This window comes from Meles meles, chromosome 9, assembly GCF_922984935.1.
Source record: "Meles meles chromosome 9, mMelMel3.1 paternal haplotype, whole genome shotgun sequence".
In the NCBI taxonomy this organism is placed as follows: domain Eukaryota; kingdom Metazoa; phylum Chordata; class Mammalia; order Carnivora; family Mustelidae; genus Meles; species Meles meles.
Window position 1 is genome coordinate 49,351,608 of NC_060074.1, and position 23,851 is coordinate 49,375,458.

The following is a 23,851-nucleotide window of genomic DNA, read 5'->3' on the forward strand; positions in this document are numbered from 1 at the left end:
GACAGAGAGAGATCACAAGCAGACGGAGAGGCAGGCAGAGAGCGAGCACGCAGCAGGCTCCCGGCTCAGCAGAGAGCCCAGACTCGGGACTCGATCCCAGGACCCTGAAGTCGTGACCCGAGCCAAAGGCAGCAGCCCAACCCACTGAGCCACCCAGGCGCCCCCTTTCCTTATTTTTTAATTTTATGCAGTACCATAGCTCTTTTTGTCTATGATCATCGTCACTTATTTTGATCATATCCCATTTTCTTCTTGTGATTTGAAATCTTCATGAAAACCTCTCATCGAGGCAGATTTTCCTATCCCCAGGAAACTTCCACTACTGGCGAGAATAAAAAAATTTCAAAGCCAACTAGTTCAAGAAAACGTGAGGCCAGATGCCTGCATCATCTCTGCTAAACAAAACCAACAGTTAAATCAGGAAGTAGATAGTAACAGACGAATCACATTTAGACAAAGACATGGTTACTTTTTTATTTGAAGGAAAAAAAAAGTATGTTTTAATAAATACTGCGGAAACATTGACCAAACAAACATACAAAGTGACTTCAACATTTTAAAAAATGCAATGAAAGTTCTGCTTTTAACAGTTATAACTTATTTTTCTCTTTACAATATTTAAATACAGAAAGCACTTGCCAGCTATCTTGTAACACTGCCCAAAGCATAATGCGGCATCGACCAAAGCATATTCTGTTGGTAAAACGTCTGTACTTCGTGGGAAATGACTGGAATGGTATTTTCTTGCAGAGACAAAACAAAGTGCTTGTGAGACAAAGAACTGAGCGTTGTAATTACCTTAATCTCCTCTCCTGCCACAATTTAATGGGAGCACAGCTTCAACACTTCAAAAATGAAGCTTTATCACTGGAAAGAAAGCTCGTTTTCAACAAGCGCCAACAATAAACAGGTCAGATCTGGTTTCTTCTCTGAAAGAAGCTCTAAAAGGAACTGGTCAAAAAATATCTGTAAACTCTTTTAAATGCTGATTATTTTATGTAACAACAGCAATCAAGTATTGAATACGGGCCTTGGGTGAGTCTGAGTAAGTGATGATTAGCAATCACTCTCTGGAAATGCCCGAGTACAGCGTCGGGACTGACATCACAGACTTTTTCCTCTTAAGGATTCCCTAAAGCTTAGGTAAGAGGGTCCTTCTCTTATAGCTGTTCTTTTAAAGGAAAGTGAAATAAACCAAGAGATTAGATGCTGTCAACTTCCGGAGCTTCATCCCAAAATTAACAGGCCTTTCGCTTTGTACTTTTGGTGACTGAATTCCAGACAGCTTTACTCACAAACTGTGCTTTCTGCTACTATTCCTTCATCATCTCTTCAGGTGAAAATAGTACCTACATTACTTTCCCCCCTTGGATCATTTTAGGACGTCAAACCAAGACACCTCTTCTTTGACTTTGCATTTTCATCAATGATGGCAAAAGAAATTACACACCCTCTTTTCTAAACAGCGCACAAAAATATCACACTGAGCAATTTACCACTTTTTCATGACAATCACAATGATGAACAGAACCATCAGACTGAATAAAAACGGACAACTTTTTTTTCTAGTTGATCTCTTTGATCTCTGTAGTGCTGGTCTGCGTATCTTGCAAGACTCCAAAAGCCTTTCTTTGGAACCACCTTGCGCTATCTTCAGGAAGGCAAGATTTCAAAAAGCCTCCCCAACTTTTCCTCTGGATATCCCATGGGTCCTGATACAATTTCCATTTTAATGATGAGCTAGGAGGAAATTAGATCACATCCTCTAGAAAACTAAACGCTAAGGTCACAGTGCCAGTTCCCCAATGAGGACGGTATATTAATATATACTTTTCTGTAAAGGAGATTAAAACATTTAAAAATCAAATCAAAGTAGAGATCCATGAATAGACTGTAACGAAGAAAAACAAAACGCAAGCACCATTCAGAGCGTGATTCTTCTCCGGGGAGGTCCTCGGGTTCCTCCTATCTACCTCTAGCCCACGTGAATCTCTCTTTTTTGGCCTATTTTTCAAGTCACACTTCCAAACCCTTTCCATGTGTTCATGTCACCACCTGTTCTACATGCCGAACCTAAGGACAGGATTCCAAAAAGATGAGCCTCTTTTCCAACACCTCCGAAGCCTCCAGAATATGTGACTCTGGCTGTGCACGTCATTCAGGTGTCACCTTTCTGTTCTGCGGTTTGTGTTCTTTACACGAGGCGTCCTTGTCCTCCTTAAAGAGAACGGGCTAGGGGTTCACATCACAGTGCAACTCTTTGCTTTGTCCTTTCGTAAGTCCGTAGCAACCGCAGAGAGTTCTGGTCTGCTGGGCATGTGTGAGATCCGCTTTGTGGCCCTCTGTGATTTGTTCCGCTTCACGTTTTTATTTGTCTTGTTCACACACGCCAAGGTGGCAACGTGAAAAATGTCTCTGACGCTATTTTCTGACTGTAAAGCTGAGCACTCGATGTACGTGGCTGCTCCAATCTGTTTAGCCATATTTGCCCCCTGAAAAGCAAAAGAATGCTGTCATAATCAGCAGTAAGTCATGGGGGAAAGTTACAGAGTGTCTTCCCAATACCACAAAGTTAACAGTGCGGCGCAAAAAATTTCTAATATGCGAACTGTATTTCCCAGGTGTCGCTGCAAAAGAAATCCGCTTGGTTTAAAAACTTTAATTATTTATAATAAATTTTAATAATAAATCATTTCATAAATATCCGCAGTCAAGACTTAGTCCCCTAAGATGTCCAATTATCATCACTCAATAATGCTTGACTTGCCAGAGGTGCGAAAAAAAAAGTCTGATTTCTGGAGTGTAAATGGTGCTCAAGACTCATGAATAGGCTGTATAAAAAACAGGGGGAGGGGAGGGTATTTAGAACCCTTTTTGAAGGGTGCCTGGGTGGCTCAGTGGGTTAAGCCATTGCCTTCGGCTCTGGTCATGATCTCAGGGTCCTGGGATCGAGTCCCACATCGGGCTCTCCACTCAGCGGGGAGCCTGCTTCCCTCTCTCTCTCTGCCTGCCTCTCTGCCTACTTGTGATCTCTCTCTGTCAAATAAATAAAAAAAAAAAGAACCCTTTTTGAAATGGATGGCCAAAAAGGGGTAACCCTGTTGTGGCATCCAGAACTGTGGGAAACACAACATATGGACATTCTAAACACAGACCAGACAAGGTGTAGACAGTAATAAGCATGTGTGGACCAAAATGACTTACTGAAGGAACTAGGTTGTTATTAATTAGACACATAAGGCAAACATGACTGCAGTATTTAAAATGATGAATACGAAGGAAAATTCTAGCTGGTTAACTTTAACTCTCTTTAATTCTCTTTAATTCTGGTTTTAAGCTGTAGGAGAATGAACGTCTGAAAGTGATCTACCTCCCTTCCAGATACTTGGGGGAAACGCCTACAGCGTACAATCTCTAGAAGATAGTTTTATGGAGAGTTTTACTTTCACTGGCCATGTCCTCCTAGTATTTGATTGTACTGCTGAGTGTAAAGTAAGGTTACCTCTCTCAAAGAGTATTACCAATCTGACCACATCATCTCTTAGATCTATTTAACTTTAAAACCAGTGAGAGTTGCAGAGACAGACAAAGGGCAGAATATGACCCACTGTTTATATACTCAGTAATCAAGTATCATGTGATTACCCTACTCAATGACAGGGCATTTCACATTTTGAAAGATGTTCCCCAAACTTGTCTTATTTTTATGCATACACATCTATCCTTATATAATCCTTATATAAAGTAAACTGCTAAAAAAATATCAAAAAGTTTTTTGAGAGGGCCAGGCATAAGCGCCATCAAAAACTCAGACAAGGGGCACCTGGGTGGCTCAGTGGGTTAAAGCCTCTGCCTTCGGCTCAGGCTCCCAGGGTCCTGGGATCGAGCCCTGCATCAGGCTCTCTGCTCAGCAGGGAGCCTGCTTCCCCCTCTCTCTCTGCCTACTTGTGATCTCTGTCAAATAAATAAAATTAAAAAAAAAAAAAAAAAAAAAAAAAAAACAACTCAGCCAAGCCCCTGTCTGCTCCACATCACTTTGCAGTCTTCACAATCTGAGCTATGGGCTGTCGTGGGGGGCTCTGATGGTCACTGTAAAGGCACAGGCACAAAATCGCCAGCCCTTTTCTCCAGATGTCACCATCCCAACACGGGGCGCTCCTTCTGCATCTTACTCAAGAGCCTTTATTCCCAACCTGGAGTTGACCCCTGGCTGAACCTTTAGAAGAGCAGCTACTTTCATTTTCTTAGGAATGATATGTGTCACTCTTCAAAAACCACATCTGCACCCTGACAGCATACATACCTGATCATAGGACACCGGCGTCTGTCTGTGATTTGAGAGCTCTACTAAGGTACTGACATCTGTCCGAAGGTCGGATTTGCAGCCAACCAAGAGCATTTTGGTGTTGGGGCAAAACTCCTGGATTTCACCTTTCCACTATGGGGGCAGGAAGAGAGGAGAAAGATGAAAATTAACAAAGTACATCTATGTATTAACAAGGGCAGCTCTATACTGGTCAACAACTCTTCCACTGGCAGACACTGGGAAAGGGACTCAAAAAGAACACTTAAAAGAAAGGGTCACGTCAAATGAAGAAGCAAATTTCACATTTATCTTTCAGTATCTTTCAGATATTAAATTTCATGATTCTTTTAAAAAGATTTATTTATTTTTTAGAGAGAGATAGAGTGCACAAGCAGGGGGAGTGACAGGCAGAGGGAGAAGCAGGCTTTCTGCCGAGCAGGGAGCCCGACGCAGGGCTTGATTCCAAGAACTTGGTATCATGACCTGAGTCCAAGGCAGGTGCTTAACTGACTAGCCACCCAGGCATCCCAAGTTTTACTACTTCCTAAAACTTTTTTCCTTATTTATTTGAGAAGGAACGAGCATGCCCGTGTGTGTTCACAAGTGGGGGGAGGGGCAGAGGGGGGAGGGGCAGAGGGAGGAGGGGATGTAGCCTACCCGCTGAGCAGGGAGCCCGATGCAGGGCTCCATCCCAGTACCCTGGGATCATGACCTGAGCCAAAAGCAGATGCTTAACAAAATGAGCTACCCAGGCGCCCCAAAGTTTTACTACTTTTTAAAGTGGACCCATTAGGGAACACTTATGTATATTATCTATTCTCCCTCTCTGTGACTCATCATCCATCCCTACTGCCAAGAGACTTGCTGGGGGTAGCTTCATTAATTTCTTAATTATTAGGGTATCTCTGAAAGATAAAAGTGCCTTAGGAGTAATTATATATTCCAACAAGCAACTATATCCTCAGATACATTGAGCTGGAATTTCCCCGCATGGAAGGCTGGGAATAAGGCAGAGTCAACGCAAGCACAGGTATGCATCCACGAATTCCATCAAGAAGGACTTAACAGCCACCATGGGCTGAAATTTTTAGTGACATATCAGGGACAGGAGACAATGTTAATAACTTCACTCCGGCGCCTGGGTGGCTCAGTAGTTAAGTGTCTGCCTTTGGCTCAGGTCATCATCTCGGGGTCCTGGGATCGAGTCCCGCATCGATCCGGCTCCCTGCTTGGTGGAAAGCCTGCTTCTCCCTCTCCCACTCCCCCTGCTTGTGTTCCTCTGTTCGCTGTCTTTGTCAAATAAATAAAGTCTTCAAAAAACAACAACAAAAAAAACCACACCCTCCACTGAAGTGACTAGAACAACACAGACCATGACATTTACAAAGGCCCATCTTTTGAGCTCTCAGGAAAGCCATCTGGTCCTATGGCTGTTACGCCCTTAAGTTAGTTTTAAATTACATTATGTTGTTAAATGTTTCAATTTAGTCCAACTTGGCTAGTTGTCGCGTGACCTAACCAGAATTATTAGAACCTTCAGAAATGCCTAGCAAGGAATTCCCACTGTCCTCTTTAAAAGCGAACAGCTTTTTGTGGTTTCATTTCCTCAAGCTTGAGATGACCATCAGGACGGGAGTCAGGGGTTCAGAGTGTTCCCAGGAAGAGTTCTGGCTCCTGGAGAAGGGGGACTGGAGGGTGGATATCAGGACCCAGGCTGGCTCTCCCAGACCACACGTACCAATATGTATCATGTACTTTACTAGGTACTGTGGTCATTAAAAAGATTTAAGACATAGTTGTGGAATTCACAGAAGAGCAAGGGTGACAAAGCCATGTATGTAATACTAGAACAGAAGGACATCCTGCGGGACTCTTTTAAAAGACCACTAGAGGGGCGCCTGGGTGGCTCAGTGGGTTAAAGCCTCTGCCTTCAGCTCAGGTCGTGATCTCAGGCCCCTGGGATCAAGCCCCCCATCGAGCTCTCTCTTCAGCAGGGAGCCGGCTCCTCCCTCTCTCTCTGCCTGCCTCCCTGCCTACTTGTGATCTCTGTCAAATAAGTAAATAAAATCTTAAAAAAAATTAATAAATAACTAAAAATAAAAGACCACTAGAAGGGACATCTCCAGGTCCAGATGTGTACTTTGGGCAGACTAAAGGAAGTAATTCACTTTCCACGAGAGCCTAATTGGTCCACCAACTACCTCCTCCCTTCCTTTCCTCCGGAGTTACTTAGAAGCATCTACCATTTGCTAGATGACAACCAGAAGATGAACTGAAAAAAATAAATAAATAAATAAAGATCTATCCTGCTTTATGTCACTCGAAACTCTCTGATATTCAAGGACTTAAAGAGTCAATTAATCAAGACAAACCACAGCACGATTTATCATGAGCCTTAAACTTCACAGAAATGTAAAACACATTCATTAATATCTCTAAGGCCAGAGTCACTATTCATTAGGTCTCAGAAGTTTACAAAAGCAAAATAAAACAAGAGCAAGGCTTTTCATCATAAATTATGCATAACTTGATACTACATCAAGTGAAAACTCCAGTAAATAAGCAATCTCTTTCATCTACAGACAAGCCGTAGACACATCGTTATGCTGTTCTTCGGCTGTGTAATCACTCTGGCCTCCCTCTGCATGTCTAGCAACTGTTCACAAGCCTTGAAGACAGGAAAGGTGTATTCCTGCCCAAATCTGACAAACATTAGCATTATTTGCTTTAAAAAACACATTACTGAAAATTGAACAGAGTTAAAAAGGCTCTTTCTTTGATCTTTTAAGAAATTCATCCTTCACGGATCTAACTGTATTTGTCATGTTTGGTAAGCAGACAGGGGTGAGGAGCGACTGCATCACCTTCCAAATCCTAATTTCCTAATGACACCTAAAGGGAAATGTAAACTAACAGAAACACGCAAGATAACAAAAACACTACCTTGCTCTCAATCACATTCTCTGCCTATGCGTCAATGCAAGGGGTGGGGAAGGGGGGCTGCGTTACAGAAGGGTCTGATTCTGAAATTGCCCAGCACTCAGGCCAGGACTGAGACAACAGCTAATGGCTAATCCATGCTGATGCCTGGACACACACACACCTTCTGTACTAGCAGGAGGTTCAGTCCTAGGCTGGTGGAGGCCCAGAAACACTCTTCCTTCCCCCTGGTCTCCCCAGGATCTATGGGAGAGATCTGTGACCCAGCCTGCAACGTGCCCCCTTCCTCCTGAGATCCTCCTACTTCCAGCCTGAGCTTGCTCATGGCCCTTTTCCACCTACTAAACTTCATGAACCCTCAGAAACTAGCTATGTTATCTTTCACGTGTTTACAACTTCTGTTTTTATTACTCTGTGACAGCTCTCTGATCACAATTCACTTTGTCTAATGTCTGTAAACACACCTCCCCTCCCCCTGTGATAGTACTATTTCTAATAAATAACATCATTACTGAAGCACAGCTTCTTTATTAAAAGGACAGTTACTGCATTCATTTCACTAAGCTGAGGCAAAATGTAAACCTGTAAACTAAGGCACAAACTATAAGGTAAAGGAAGGATGGAAAAAAGAAGACACGTGCTTGAGAGTAATCAAGTATCATTATTTTTAGCTGCACCATTTCTGCCCAAAGGATAAACACAGAGGCTCTTTATAGGGTATCTTGTTTCTTAAAATGAAAAACTGTTACGCAGGTTCATCATCAAAACTTGTGACATGTATGTGTGGAAACACCGGTATGTTATGAGAGTGGTTTTTTTCAATCTTCTAATTACGAAATACATAGGCACGGTATTAAGCAGAGTGTTGGGGCCCCCAGCCAACCTCCCCCGTGTCTGTTTTATACATGGGCCAGACTGAACCAGGCCCTCGTCCCCAGCACTTGCCTTTTTTAGGACACTGTCCAGAGTCTCTGGCCTACTGATGTCAAAGCAAATGAGCACAGCGTCTGAATCCGGGTAAGAGAGGGGTCGGACGTTGTCGTAATAAGGAGAACCTGAGAAGGAACAAAGAGACACACGTTTTCAGATCAAAATTCCATGTATCCCTCATATATGAACTCTGCCCTTCTGAGCTAGATCCCTGGACTATCACATGGCCCCATTCCCATCTCTTCTAATCTTAGAAAAGAATGCAAACCAGCAAAAGCCCAGTGGTAATATATTCCATTTCTACCAGGAGACAATGAAGCCTCACTGGTATCTGTCTCAAATTCAAGGGGAGCAGCCAGGACCTTCGGTTGAAATCTGCAGTCCCGAGTCCCTGACGGCACCTGGGTGATGTGCAGAGCGGAAGCATCAGTAGTCAGGGGACCTGGGGCACAAATCTACCTCCACCCCTGAAGGCGGGGCAAGGTAGATTCAGGGCTCTTGTGTCTCTTGATTCTCTATTCTAAAATGAAGATGACAACAGTACTGACCCAAGATTAAATGAACCCGGGCAGGGACTGGCACTTAGTGGGGGATGGTTAAGCATCAACCATGGTATGGTTATGGTTGTGTTGGTGCTACTATAAGCTGAGTAGCAAGCACCATAAATGGCGCTACTTCTTGGGAAGGAGACCAGAACTCAGGATCTCTCTGACAACAGGATGGCGTTGAGTGGGGGAGGGAAGAAAGGGCCAGCTCTGCACAGAGAACTGCAGCAAGCACAAAGCCACCCTATCACAAAGATACAAGTTTAGATAAGCCGCTGATCTTTGAGCTTGCTCACTTAAACTTACCCCCAAACCCTACATGGGCTCTCTTCTTGTTACAACCAAAGAATGTAATAAATGTCATATTGGATGATGTCTCTTTCTCACACAGTTCCATCTCGGAGAGGGAAGGATCTCAGGCCAAGCTAAATCCAGGGTACCCGAAAGGTTCAAGTTACCACCCAATTAATACAACCCCAGAACCATCTCATCATTTGGAAGAATCTCTTATATTCCTTTAAGATTCCCAAAGGATGGGCCATTACATGGAGTCAGTTATTATAAAATAGTGGGACTACAAAATTAAATGCAGCTTGCCAGTGTTATTTGTTCTTTAAGGAAGTCATCATCCATGTTCTGTATACTGAATCTGTAATCTGACATTTCACAAGCCATCATGTGAAAATCGTTTCACATGCATACACACGTGAGTCCAGAAGAGAGAAAGAAAATCTAAGCTACTGAAGTTGTTTTGAAACTCAATTTCATTTTGACAACACCTTCCATTTCCAGCAGAAAAACATGCCATGTTGTTGCCTGAGAAATCAAACCTCCATAGTCAAAGTCAGGAAGGAGAAGAGAGACTGAAGAGGCTTTTAAAACAATCCTTTACAATTCTATCAAATCAACATTTGTCAGGAGACTGCTCTGGAGATCTCCAAGTTACTAGAGTCAAGGCGCACTGTCTCTATTCACAGTCTATCTTGGGTCCCTAGCTCACTACCTGACCCCACGGACACCGTGGCCTTTTCCCTGGCTGCTTTTCAGGAAGGTCATGACAACCTCAAGCCGGCTATGTCTACAGGGAAGACGGGAATGTTCTAGGAACCAGGAAGAAATCTAAGCCAGTATTTTTCATAAGGTACAGCAGCTCCCTACACATATCTGGAATCAGGGCTCTGCTGTAACAGAGACTGACAACTGGAAAACATTTTCCAAAAGCTTAAAGGGTTTAGAGTTAAAAAAAAAAAAAAAATCAAGTCATTTTAAATATTAAGTCATGCATACTGGAAAGAAGCTGTCTCTGACAAGTTGTGACTGCTTTTTCAGCCACTTGAAGAATTCTGAGGTCAAGAGAGTAATTCACAAACAGCTCACTAATTTAAACATTTTTGAGAGGTCTCAGAAATGAGGTGGCTTATCACTGTTTCTGAGTATTATGGTTATTTCTGTATTTGTTCTGTGAAGTTCCATTAACAGCCTCTCTGGCTTCTCGGTCCAAAGTCCAACTTTGACACAGTTTCTTCCCTAAACATTTAGGAAGTCTCTTGCCAAACACGAGAGTCAGAAGATTCCAGATGGCAGAGTGGAAATCCAAAATACCAGACACGTACACGGGGACTTCCTCTGCTTTTCCAAGCTGGCAAGAAAGGACATGACCCCAAATCCATAAAGTACAGCTCTTCAACAATGCCCGTGGCCAGGAGGCCAGCAAGGCCTCAGAAATCTTTCTTGGTAATCACTCACATTACAAAATACAACTAACCCATGGTTGCTACTTTCCAGCCTGAATCAGACCTCAACTTCAGAGACAAGGCAGCTCCAGGTGCTTTCAGGACATGAAGACATAGGACTGGATGAGAGTACTCACCCCTGATCTTGGATCAAAGAGTACTCTACCTAACAATGGAGACCATCTTTGCCCAATACAAAATTAGGAAAGCCATCTGGGGAATTACTAAGGTGCTAAAACAGGATAATTAACACTGGGACTACTGTAAAATCTAGAGGAATGGTTTCAGCGCTCAGGTCACCATGGGGCTGCAGAGACTACCCCTCTCTCCCTTTTGTGGACCGGGCTTCCCTCCCCCACCCAGCATATGGCCACAAAGAGGATCCAGCTTTGTCTTCTGGCCTCAGTCAAGCCTGGAGACCCCTGCTTACTATACTATCAAGGGAGTTGGCTTCTGTGCTTAGTAGGTATATCCATATATCTGCAGAATGTAGACACTGGCCTGACTTGAAAACGAAAACAGAGTTTGCAACTGAAACCAAATTCCTATGGAGGTCTGTTTCTACTTTTATTTTTACTGGGCTTAGTATTTTGAATGAAAATATATTTGTGTGTAAAGGTTCCTGAGAAGGAAACTACCTTGCTTGGTGAGGTAGAGAGGTATAATTTTCAGGAGCTTTAACAAGATCTAATTAGGAATGACACTTTGATCCGATCTTATTACTTTTGCTAATGAACGGCAAAACTTTCAGATCAACAAGTGTGCAAGGGTGGTAATAAAAGTGATCCCCACCTTTATTAGTTATAAGCGTTAATTTGTCTAGCCACTAACTACAAGAGTAATTTGTCATTAAAAATAAAAAGGCCATTTGTTAATTTTATTTTTTGATAGGCTTCAGGTGAAAACTTCTCGGATCAAAAAATCTGTGTCTATTGTTCTGTAGTAAAGAAAAAAAAAAAAGATATAGAATTAAAGAGAACTGTTCTACCAGGAAAAACTCGTTAACAATTCATCAGCTAAGCAGGGCCTTCAGTTAAAAAAAAAAAAAAAAGGAAAAAAATCCCATCATTTGACAGTGTCCACTCTGTTTAAGCACTCTGAATTGTTCCCTATTCTTCCCATAAAGCCCGTGCTACTGCACAAAGAAGTAAGAAAAGCAAAGCTGGAGAGTGCAGGGTGTAAGCACTGGCATGCGCGGTGTAACTCACCAGCCAAGGGAAAAAGAAGAGGAATTCCAGGAATGCCCCTGGGAAGTGGCAAGCAATGTGGGAAGGCAAAAGTGACAGGAAAGGGAGGAGCCGAAAGCAAGCCGAGGACAAGGACTATGTCTGCCCCGAATTTCTACATACCTCCAGAGAAGTCTTAAAACACCCCATGAAGCCAAACAGCAAAACACTTAACTTCCACAGATTCAGGAGATGAACCTGAAAAGCTTCCAGGAAACACGCAGGACTGAACCGACACAAGGAAGGGCACCCCACGTTCTCTAAGTAAGGATGTACCAAACTGGAAGGGCAGTACCATAGGGCCGGTACTCTACTACCCAGGAATGTGCTAGGGCCTAGTTCAGTTAGTCCAGTCTCCCTCAGCGCGTGTAACAGGCTCCATGCCTACGGAATTCCCAGATGCTGCATTTCTGCCCCACTCATGGAACTCTAAGCACACAGCGCTATTCCAAAGTCCTTCCTAATTCACCTCTCAGACCACCAAAGGGAAAGTGCCAGAAAACTCTGTACTGTCAAGACACAACTACAGCACATATGCAAAATGTGTCCATTCCCCGCCCCATACAGTCATAGAGCTTTGCTCTGGGTACAGCAGAATCAGGGCACACTGGGGGCTCTCAGAGTGCCTCAGGCTTGGCCAACATCAGCAAAGTTCTAAAACGCTTTTGAAACTTCAGGTCTAATTATCTTTGTCTTCAAGATCATTAATTCCGGTGACAGCAGTGTTTCCAGCCCAAGAATAGTCACAAAGTGCCTCACCCAGAAACTAATTCTGAGACGCATAGCTGCTTGCTTCAGTCATCCTCGCACAAAGATAGAACATGCCATATATGTCCATAATTAAATGTATATGTAAGAAGATTCATGCCCAAAAGGGAGGCTTTATGGAACCTTTTGCAAAACCAGTTCAAACACTGAGGCTTTACAGGAGTTTCAGAGCTGCAAACCCTCCTAGTTGAGTATTTCATAAACGCCACTCCCTTTCCTTGAACCTGAAATTGAAAAACTTTCCCATCTCCTATAAGAAATTCCTACCAAGAACAATGTTAACTGGGAATACCGTGTGATTTTGGCACAGAAAATATATTAACCTTTGGTATTTTTAGCGATCAGCAAGAGAACATCTGCACCAAACAGCAGCTAACAAATGAGCCTACAGGAGCCGCCCAATTATTACCAGATTCCATTTCCTCATGCCATCTCCACTGAGAGTGAAAGCTTCCAATCAGCAATCATCTAAAGAATGTGAATCAAGGGGCACCTGGATGGCTCAGTCAGTTAAGCATCTGCTTTCAGCTCAGGTCATGATCCCAGGGTCCTGGAATGGAGCCCCGCATCGGGCTCCCTGCTCAGTGAGGAGCCTGCCTCTCTCTCTCCCACTCCTGCTTGTGTTCCTTCTATCTGTCAAATAAATAAATAAAATCCTTAAAGAAAAAAAAAGAAAAGAAAGAATGTGAATCAAGCCTGGGCAGAACTTTTGTGTCTGACTTAGCAGAAGACTCTGCTGAATTATTTTTCCAAGTGGTCTGCACTTTAAGCACCACGCTCATAAATATGCAAACCAACATTCCCAGGGAGGCTGTTTCCTTCATTTCTTTAGAAGTTCAGATTAGTAAGAATTATGAACAGATTTTTATGAACATTTGAGGGTACTTCTGTGTTGCCATAAAAATACAATCAATATTTTCAATTTCTGGGGGCAATGCAGGTCCACAGTTGGAGAGAAAGTCAAAGAGGCAGAACTGATTGCTATTTTTGAGCTTTGATAAAGCTTTAGCTTTAAATTCCTAATCTTATTGAGATACTTGAAAAAATAGAAGACTCAAAATATTTTACTTCAAGTAAAATACCATGGTAGGTCACAGAACTTCAGAGTCTAAGTGTAGGTGGGTATTTTCAAACTTACATTATCATTCCATAATAGATGGAAGATTCTCTGATATATACTTAAGCACCCAACTCCTTGGAGGAGAGTCCCATGCATGAATTCACCTTGCCACATGCCAGTGTTTTCAAAATCAACATGCACAACACCTGATAAAAACTTGAGGCAGCTTATATTCCATGCTGATGAAATTTGTTTTGTCAAAGGGGGTGTCTCTGAGTGAAGTTGCTAATATATCGTTAACTGAGAAGATGTTTCAAGGGCCTCAGAGAATGGCTAAGGCACAACTAATTCATTTGGCACAGCGCACCAGGCACCGTGAGCTAATCGGAGAAAATTACTGGTCCTTGGTGTCATATCTACACGCAAGAATTGGATTAATGAAGAAACATCTGGTTATTTCAAGCTGGACACCTCACAGAAATGTGCAATTTAGCAAGAAACCAGATTGGGAGGGGAGAAAACATGACTAAAGGAAGATTTTTTTAAAAGGTCTGGAAACAGATAAAGAATTAGAAAGGGAATTTATACTTTTTTTAAAAATACATGATGGACAAATCTCCAAGTATAGTTTTATATATTGCTTATTGAAAATCAGAATTCAGAGCTGTTTTGCTTTTATCTGCATCTCCTACAGAGTTTCAGAGTGAACACTGAATTGCGCCTGGTTTTGAAACTCAGAGCTGCTAGGGATCATTACCACCTTAAAATCCAACTGGTTTCCCACAATTTCGCCTTTGCCCTTGAGAGTCCCAAGTCTTCCTGCTTCTCTGGCTCCTTTGGAAATTCTTGCCCTCTTCCTTTCTCTAATGAGATAAATCTAAGCGAGAATTCTTCTACTTTCAGAATCTTGTTTTCACTGATAGCCACTAAATGCAGGCATGTTTTCAAGTGGGAGATATGTTAAAGACTTCTTAAAAACTGAGTCAACTTCTAGAGATAAGGAAGGAATTGTGGTGGGTTTCAAGGAGAATGAGTCACCAGTCAGGGACCTGGGCGGACCCAGTGACCTTCAACTATTCTTTGGATCTTCTTTCTGTGAGATCAATCTGGCTTTAGAATCCCTGGACTCACCCCCCCCTATAAAAACAAGGACTAAGGTTCCAAGGACTGGGGGGACAGTAAGTACCTTGAGGGCAGGAACTGCTTTGCCCCATCCCTGCCCCTGCTCCCACAGCATCTAGCAGAATTCCTGCACAAAGAGTACCTTAAAAAACACTGGTTTTGTAATCGTTTCTATAGGTCTTGACTTGATAGGTCAATTCACATGTTAAATTAAAAAAAAAAAGGACCAGTGAACTCTTTTGAAGCTGCTTTTCTAGATTAACTATATATTAATCCTCAACACTGCTGAAATACTTCTATCCCTGTTAAGAAATATTTCAATTCAGTGCTTGTCACGAAGACCATTCTTCCAATGTGGTGGGTAAGGTACAAATGTAATAGGCAATGGCTGGTTTGTACGGGAGTTTGCCCTCAAAGTCAGGCCAAGGGTAATTGAGATTTTTCTTTTTCCCTTTTTCTTCAAGTGTTAAGATTTAAAGAATAGTACATTCTCTATTAATTATGCTAAAAACTAACACAGGAAGTGCTAACTTTAGCACCCACGGACTAAAAGGCAGCTTGTATCATGACAAGATGCAAAAGAGTGTTCATGAGGCAAGAGCATAGTTATTGTGGGGGGATTTTAGCGGCTGAACTGAGTATTTATAACTAATAATATACCTTAAGTGAAATGTGCATTAACTTGCACTGGTTAAGAGCTGGCATGAATGACTCTTACTCCCTAAATCACGTGTGCTGAAATTACACCGCAATCAAATCACTTAGGGAAAGATATGGTGATCCTTAAGTGACTAAGTTCCTATTATTAGTAGGCATTTGGCTTCATGCTACAAACTGCTTGTGCCTGGCGAATGTGGCACATTTGATATTAGAACTACTTTGGTCTCACTTATCACTTCAAAATGTTGAAACCATTACCCATTGTTCTGCAGGAACTCACGGAGTGTATCTGAAAGTCAATACCAGCATTTCTACAACTAGTAATAGAAATGGTTACCTCATCGATGAGAAGGAAGTCTATTTCTCATTAAAGCCCAGACTATGACAGATCTGCATCCAAAGACTACCTTTAAGTATCCCCCTTTTAGAGGATTTATGGTGGCATTATTTAAAAGGTTTTGTTTACTTTGGGGGCGGCTGGACTAACTTCAAGAAGTTGTAAGAAATCAAGTGGCAAACTGCCATTTGTGGTTGATTTAATTGGTGGGTGCCTTGAGGGTGGGAAGGAGGACCTGTTTCCTACCTGAGCAGAATCTAGAGGAGGCATCAGCACTAAGGACTACTGACGAGGGAAATAACACTGCAACCAGGTGGGACAGAGCCCTTGGGTACAAGAACCAGACAAAATGAGCTCAATATAAGTTGATCATCAGCTACACTAGGCAGGGAGAGCTTCTTTCTCCCCATTCTCTGCCCCACCAGGGCTGTATGACTCTTAGGCGCTAGACTATAAATTAACACTGCATCTCTAAGGTCTAGCAGAGGGCCTGTTCATAGTAGGTGTGGGAAGATGGGAGGGGAGTGGAAAGTGTTAAGGTCTGTGCCTCAAAAAGTGGGGAGTGAATTCTCTTCTCTTGGTGCAAAGAGGCCCCACATGTCCTAATTCCACTTGATGTTCTTTCCTAAACCCAAAGTAGCAATTCTGCCTATGCATAATTGCATGACTGCTGGGGCAAAAAGGAGACCCCTGATTAGAAGCTGTCCAAGTACAGAAGTTACAAAAGACAACTACTTCCATCTCTTAAATGTCTGCCCCTCTGCTAGGATGCTAGACAGGATGTGAATACTATGTAAAGGACAACATTTATGCTCTCTCTCTTCCTACCTAAGAGAAGTGAGGCATACCTCATTTTTCTTATTAATCGTTAACTTTCACGGAGTTCAAGAAGGGAAGAAAAGTCGGACATTTAGGACTTTAGAGAACAAATTTGGGTGGAATGTTCTCTCTAGAGTGAGACTGATAGCACCTGGAAAAAAATAAATATATCAAGAGGCCATCGGGCATATGCAATTATTTTCACAACCTGAACTAAACAAATGTCTTAGTGGGCAAAGAAAACGTCAAGTATTTGTAAAAAAATAATGCTGTTCAGAAATTTGTTATGAAAACCTTGAGAAGAAAGTAGAAAAATGTTCGGTACTTAGTATGATTATCGTATCTGCATCATAGCTGATACAATGGTTCTTGCTAGATGTTTTTCACTTAAGGATGATAAACCATTTTTGGTGGAAACAATTTCTTCTCAGAATTTAACAAGTGCTTGGTGATGGTGCGTAACTAACATTTCACCTCACAAACAGCATAACAGAATTCTAAACAATTCCCTTATGCCTTTTTCCCCCCATTTGTATAGATCTAAATTTTGACTAAGATTTCATTACTGGATAATTCTGCAATGTGATGTTTTCTTAATCATGGTTTTTTGAAACCTTTATATTTTAGTTAAACATGCATAAGTTTTGTTTCATTAAATAAAAATACCAGTGATTATTTCACTACAGACTTCATTTCAGGTGATTATCCTTAATCTGATGAAAGGCAGTGTTTATAAAGTTGCCATTCTTTGTGCACAGGTAATTCAGTGGTAATAAATGTCAGAGAATCTTATCTCCTTGGAAACTACGCATATGATTATTCATTTGTTCATTTAACAGATTTTACCTCGTGACTACTGTGTGAAAGCCATGATGTTAGGTGTGCAGGGACTACACACTCTCAGGCATGGATTAAATATTTGAGAATATCAAAGTGCTTTTACTTGCACACAGGAAGCATACCCTCCAACTGTAAACTGACCACATTCTGTTTGTTTTCTAGCCTTTGAAAAAACAATGTGCCTTTTCTCTTCTAAAAATGTCAATTTAGCCCTTTGGTTGCCTAATCTAAATTCTCCACTGGTGGTCCTGTGATTCATGAAGCAGGACACAGGGAAGGCAAGACCAACATTCCTATAAACCCAGCCATGCCCTCTCCCTACCCAAGGGAGTTTCCTTCCTAAATCCATCAGGAAGGGGTGGCCCGGTTCAGAACCTGGCTTGCTGTGTAGGTGGTGAAAAACCCCAGGATGGGATGCCAGATGCACTGGGACTCAGAGCTGAAGCCCATGGAGGTCCCAGTCAACAAAAGAACTTGTCTGTCTGGTGTACTAAGGCCAAGAAGCATAGAGCTGGGAGAGATCCTGCACACTGTCTAGCTCCGTATCTTTTTCTCAGATGTTGACATGAGACTCAGGGAGGTAGGGATTTGCACAGAGAAATCCCTGTTACCAGTAGCTAAGATCTAAACATGGGTTTTTTATCAACACTACATCAGAATTAAAGACCCCATGCCCAAGTAATTCTTATTATGCATTAGGTCCAAACAGGCTTGGGGAGGGTTAAGTACTGACGCTAATTATTGGTACAGTATCAGCTGTCCTGCTCTCCAGGCATAACAAATATCATGGTATGTCTGGGAATTAGAGCCCATTAAGTACCAGGCTATGTAACAATTCCGGTAATATGAACTACTGAAAATAAACAAACAAAAACACTTCCATTCTGTCTATCCACACGGTGCCTGTAGTCGCGAGACGGTGCGTGCACACCCCGGTACAAAACACTGTGAGGTTCTGGTTCTGCTACCCTTGGCCAAGCTTGAGGAAGAGCCTGACTCTCCGGTGGAACAAATTCAGCGCCTCCCAAACACTACGCGCATCTGGCACCGGCCATGGAGAGGCGCTCGTGCGAGACTTCTCCTTTGCCTTTGTGCAGGGACTGCCTCTGGCGACCCTGTCAGTCTGGTGCCCTCCTTTTGCTCTCTAATCCCGTGTGTCCCCCCCCCACCCCGGGGGGGTCCAGAAGTTAAAACCCAGGGCTGTGGGAAGCTCGCACAGTCCAGAAGCACCTCCATGAGGCCACTCCCAGTTGGGCGCAGGTCCACCTCGGGGCCTCCCTGCTTGACAGCAACCGCTGCATGTTGGCACTTGCGCGCTCCTCCTCGCTAGTTTCACCCGGGATTTGGCTCGGTCCACCTGCAGCAGCCCGAATCCCTGCTAAGCTCCCAGACCCAAGCGCTGGGGCCTTCACCCGGCCTTCCCGGTGGCCCCTCCTCCAGAGGCGACACCCTTGTGTGAAACGGGATTCCTCCCCTCCCCCTCCGATCCTCCGTGCACTGCGAGGGGGTGGGGGGCGGAGGACGGGTACCAGCCCGAGATTCCAGGTGGAGCCTTCTGCCCCCACCAAGCCAGACCCGGGCCAGATCCCTAATAGCCGCGTGCTGGGAGCCTCCCCGAGGAGTACCCGTCCTCTCTACCACCGCCCACTACGTTGGTGGGTGGGCGCAGAAAAAAGCGATAACCCGGCCTTGAACCCCGGACCCTTGAAAATAATTCCCCACGATGCCAATAATTCAACTGGACAGAAAGGTCAAAGGCGAAGAGCACTGCCCGCGGCCTTGCAGGCTGGCAGAGGGTGATGAAATAGGTCAGGAAAGAACGGCGAGGGCCGGGGTGGGGGTGCGGGGTGCGGCGTGATCACTGGAGCTGGAGAGGGGTGTCGGATCTGCGAATCCGCACCGAGGCTGCGCGGGCAGCGGGCGGCCGGGGACGAGGGCCGGCGACCGCTCCGCCGGGTGCTGCCCGCGCCACCAGCGCATTCCTGGCTGTAGGCGTCACGAGCGCCGCGGCTGCTTGCGCTCACGTTGCTCTCCCCCCACAAACGCCGAATACACACGTAACTGCGTCGTTCGGGGATTCTCCCCCACCACCCACCACTCCCGCTGCACTCTCCGAGACAGTCATCAGATTAGCTCCTGGAGGGGCGCCTGCTGCGAGTCCGGTAATTCTGAGGCCGGCACGCATTCTCCCCGCCCCGCCAACCCCATCCGGCCACCTTGGCCGCCCACAGGCGACTCGGGAACGACTTCCCCTCCCCCCTCCTACCCGGGCCAGCCGCTCCCCGGCCACCTGGCTACAAACGGTTCCACCGCGGGGTCACCCGGCGGGCACACAGCGCCCTTCTCTCTCCACTCCCATTCTCCCCTACCCCTCGTCATCCCCCACCCCACCCAGAAGGGACCGCGGGAATCCCTCGGAAGAGGCAGAGTTAACCCAGGGGCGCAGAGTGCGCGGCTGGTGCGCGGCTGGGCGCCTGGGAGCGTGCCGCGCGGGGTCCCGAGGCCCGCCACGCACCCGGTGCCGCGGGAAACCCGCCCCAAGCGCCACGCGGTCCGAGGACTCTCTTACCCGAAGTGTCCCACAGGCTCAACTCTATTCTTTGTGTGTCGATTTCAAAACTGGCCGTGTAATTCTCAAACACTGTAGGGACATAATTCTGGACAAACAAAATGGACAGAGACAGGAAAGAGGGCAAAGAGGTTATCTACAAAGCACGACACCCGCACAACACCCTCTGAAAATCGCTTCCTCATTCCCCGATTTAAAAAAAAAAAAAAAAAAAAATCCCACACGCCAGACACGCGGCCCCTTTCTGAAACCCCAGCCTCATCACCCGCACCGCCCTGCTCCCCAAGACGTGAGGATCCAAACCTCCCAACCCGGGTTCCGCACACAGAACCGAACAAGTTTCAGAGGCTAACAGCGGAATGTGCAGACGCGTCCCCAACCGTTCCAGCTCACTTTTCCTTTCCCGGCAGTCTCACCAGGGGGAAAGTAGTAAGAAAGACTGCTTAGGAGAAGAAAATCGGGTGAAGGGGGCAATGCGAGGAGAAGCCCAACCCCAGACGGGGGGATCCCCACCGGCGGACCCCTCCCTCGTTCGAGTCCCGGCCGCTCCGCCGGCCGCACTCACCTCGGGGAAGCAGTCTTTGGCGAAGACGTGCAGCAGCGCAGTTTTCCCACACTGACTGTCTCCCACTACTACTATCTTGCATTTCACGTTCTGATTAGGATCCATGATAGATTTACTAGATAATTTCTGGCTGGCTCTTCTCTCCTTCATTGATCTTGCCTTATTTTCTCTTGGAACAGGAATTTTCTCTTAAGAGAAAAAAGGTACTTCTCTGTCTATAAAAAGCAGATACAAAAATACAGCCCGAAGCTGGTGGGAACTCCTGAAGCGCCGCGCAGACGAGGGGCTAGAGGAGCAGGCTCGTTACTCCCCTCCAACAAGTTTTACGCCTGACTCCACACGACGCTTCCCAAGTCCAATTCCGATCCGACTGCTTTGTTTCACGCTCTCCGCAAGGCTTTATACGCCCGGCCTTCCAATCCTCTTTCTCAATGAGAGAAGGAAACCGATACGCCTCCTCCCCTTTTATGGAGCCTGGGAGCAAGCGCCCTCTCCTTACTCCCTGAAAATGTAAACAGTGCGCCCTCTAGGGTGACCGTGCGGGATCTATTTCCAGACTAAGCCTCTGGGACAAGTTGAAGACCCCAACCATGCTTTGCTGATGGATGGGAACAGTGCAAGTCCAGCAGGAGGTGGGAAACGGAATGTCTGTGCATAGGGATTTTTATTAGGATTCCTATAAAAACCTTTTAATAGGGGCTGATGTACATGAGCTTCATGAACATTTGTAAAAGCAAAAACATTTCTCATCCAAGTTAAAACATAGTTAAAAAAACAGAGGAAGCAATCTTGGGTTGGGAAGGGTTAAGTGGTTGTATTTTTTTTTTTTTTTAAAGGAAAGAAATGGTTTGTATCACGTATATAGGCCATGGAACAATAGCTAAGCCAGGCTATTTCAGATGCGGGAACTGGCTTCTCTGGGTCACAGCAACACACTGGCTTCTGAAACCTGTCAGTTTCAGTCACTCAGGAGGAGGCAGAAAGGTTTGGAAGAGCGGGTAGAAGAGGTGGGAACAGAGAAAAAAGAGAAGCAGGAGATGCTTATAACTTAGTGCAAAAACCATTGTAAACTCAGCTTTATTGCAGTAGGAGCCCAAACAGGCGAGGCAGCCATTGCCTCGATTGCATTGAGGAGACCAGGTAGAGGATATCTGATTCTGCCTTGGTTTCCTCTATCTGTAGCCTCCCCTCCCCTAGAATCTAAGATGTATCCAGAAAACACAAATGTACTTAGTTGGAAAGTGCAGGTACAACTCTGCTCCCTCTACCCCTCATTTTTCGCACCCATCCCCCTACCCACCCGCCCCAAACATCTAAAAGAGGAGCAATAATGGCTATGCACTTGTTCTCTTTTCCCTATCAGAAGTCCTTCTTTTCTCATCTTTGTCTCCTGTGTTTCAAATGGAAAGGTTTCAGCTATTAGACTGTAGTAAGGACATTGGTCAAAAATATTATAGGTACCTCTGTGGAGACTTCTAGGCTCATAAATGAGAAGGTGAGGTAAAAACCCAGAACATGCAGGGCACCTGGGTGACTCAGTTGATTAAGCATCTGTCTGTGGCTCAGGTCATGATCCCAGGGTCCTGGGATGGAACCTGGTATTGGGCTTCCCGTTCAGCCAGGAGTCTGCTTCTAACTCTCCCTCTGCCCCTCCCTCCCACCCTCGCTTGTGCTCTCTCTCACTCTCTTTCTCTCAAATAAACAAAAATTTTAAAAAAAGAAAAAGAAAAAAAGAAAACCCAGAATGATCAGTATGGGAAATGAAAAGACTGAAAGGGGGTTAAAGGCAGAGATGTTAAGTATTGGATGGTAAGACCATGAAGCCTCATGCATCCAAGGATGGTCTTGTCTCCCGTTCAGAGCAGAGAAAAACTGGAAGCGTCCCCCCACCCCGACCTCAAAGCAAGACCCTGCCTTAGACCCAGTGTGTGGGTGTGTGTTTACACACATGTAGGGTTGACCCCCAGAGAAAGGGTTAGCTGGCCCTAATCAAGTTCCCAAAGCAGAGGTGGCCAAAGTTTTCTCCGCAGAACTTTAGTCCTCCTCACAAAAACTCTCCTGTGTCCCCAAGAATGATAGAGACACCGTGTCCTTTTCACCCCTTGAAAATGCACCGAGTGCTTTGACATGTTATAGACACAAAAAAGTTCTAAGGAAAAGTAGCCTACTTAACATAGTTTGACCCAGCATGCCCTATTTAAGCACAGGAAGCTTTTATCCAATTATTTGTTCTTTCCTTCGAAGAGCAATGGGAACAACGGCTGGGGTCAAGATCACCAAGAAGTGGATCTGTGTGACCCTGGACGAGTTCTTCACCCTCTCTGAGCCTCAGCTTGATCATCTGTAAAATGGGAATTATAATAGTGATGACGAGGGGGTGCAAGTGAACTTTGCAGAATAGTTTGTGGCACAACAAAGAATCTTTGCTCTATTTTATGATTTGCATGTAACTCTTACACTTCTTAGAATTATTGAACATATCTTGGAAAATACTGGCCTCATTAGTGGACTCACTAATTGGAACTGGGAGAATAGATCTACCTTTCTCTTCCCCCAGATTTTTAACTTATAAGTTCCCCTTTTCTAGAGATAGCATGTGACCTTCCACATTACTGAATTGACATTGTCTATGTGGGTAAGCCACTCTAACTAGCAGTAATTATGAATTATTAGTATTTGGCTGACAGTGAATAGGTAGGTAATTTGTCATATAAACTGGACACTTTTGAGAGCAAAAAAGGTACTACTAATGATTATGTCAGAACAGCAGTTGTAAACAGGGTCTGTCCCAGGCAAAATGAGAGGCAAAATCACTTTACCAATGAATAATCTGAAATCATAGGGGATGACTATTTTTGGAAATCAGGTGACATGAATCTCCAGGAATCTGCCAGTTGCTGAGTGAAATTTAATGGCTGTGTAATAGAGTAGAAAACCAACCGCCTGAAGTTACCAGTCTCTGAGTCTCATTAGAGCAAGAATCCTTTCCTTTCCTTCTCTGGATCTCTAGTGCTCAGTGTCTCATAGATCGTCAATATTTTTTAAAAATTCATTTAGTATTTAGTTCAACAAATGTTTATTAAGCACCTGCTATATGTCAGGCACATTTCTAGGAATGGTAGATGTAACAATAAACAAGCCAGCTCCATTTGCTGCTGTCACAAAATGCATATTTCAAAACAGAGAGAGACAATAAGGAAGTAGGTACATAAGTAAGAATGAATGTGCTAAGCTATATGGAGAAAAAAACGGGGTGGCATGATAAACCATAGTAGGTGGGGATTAGACCTAGTGGTTTAGCAATGCCTCTCTAAGGAGGCCGAGTCTTCAATGATGAACAAATGAGGGCAATGAGAGCAAATCATCCATGAGAAGCTCTCCTGAAAGGAAAGGGAACAGAGAGTGAAAAGGTCCCATGCAGGGAAAGAGTT

At 44.4% G+C, this 23,851-nt stretch overlaps 1 protein-coding gene across 1 annotated transcript; it reads right to left on the reverse strand.

Annotated features, from left to right (window-relative positions):
• Positions 1 to 452: 452 nt before the first annotated feature.
• RND3 (Rho family GTPase 3) lies at positions 453 to 20,786 on the reverse strand. Its single transcript, XM_046019868.1, has 5 exons — positions 20,421 to 20,786; positions 19,856 to 19,943; positions 8,192 to 8,301; positions 4,304 to 4,438; positions 453 to 2,492 (listed from the first exon to the last, which is right to left on the reverse strand). Exons 1-5 carry the CDS (start codon positions 20,568 to 20,570, stop codon positions 2,241 to 2,243), a joined length of 735 nt encoding a protein of 244 aa, XP_045875824.1. The 5' UTR covers positions 20,571 to 20,786; the 3' UTR covers positions 453 to 2,240.
• Positions 20,787 to 23,851: the final 3,065 nt, after the last annotated feature.

Coding starts and splice junctions, on each gene's coding strand:
- RND3 (XM_046019868.1), bottom strand. CDS start 20,570: ATGAAGGAGAGAAGAGCCAGCCAGAAATTATCTAGTAAATCTATCATG. Junction 4,439..8,191: donor TGGACAGTGTCCTAAAAAAG/GCAAGTGCTGGG, acceptor CTGCCCCCATAG/TGGAAAGGTGAAATCCAGGA. Junction 2,493..4,303: donor CGCCGGTGTCCTATGATCAG/GTATGTATGCTG, acceptor TTTGCTTTTCAG/GGGGCAAATATGGCTAAACA.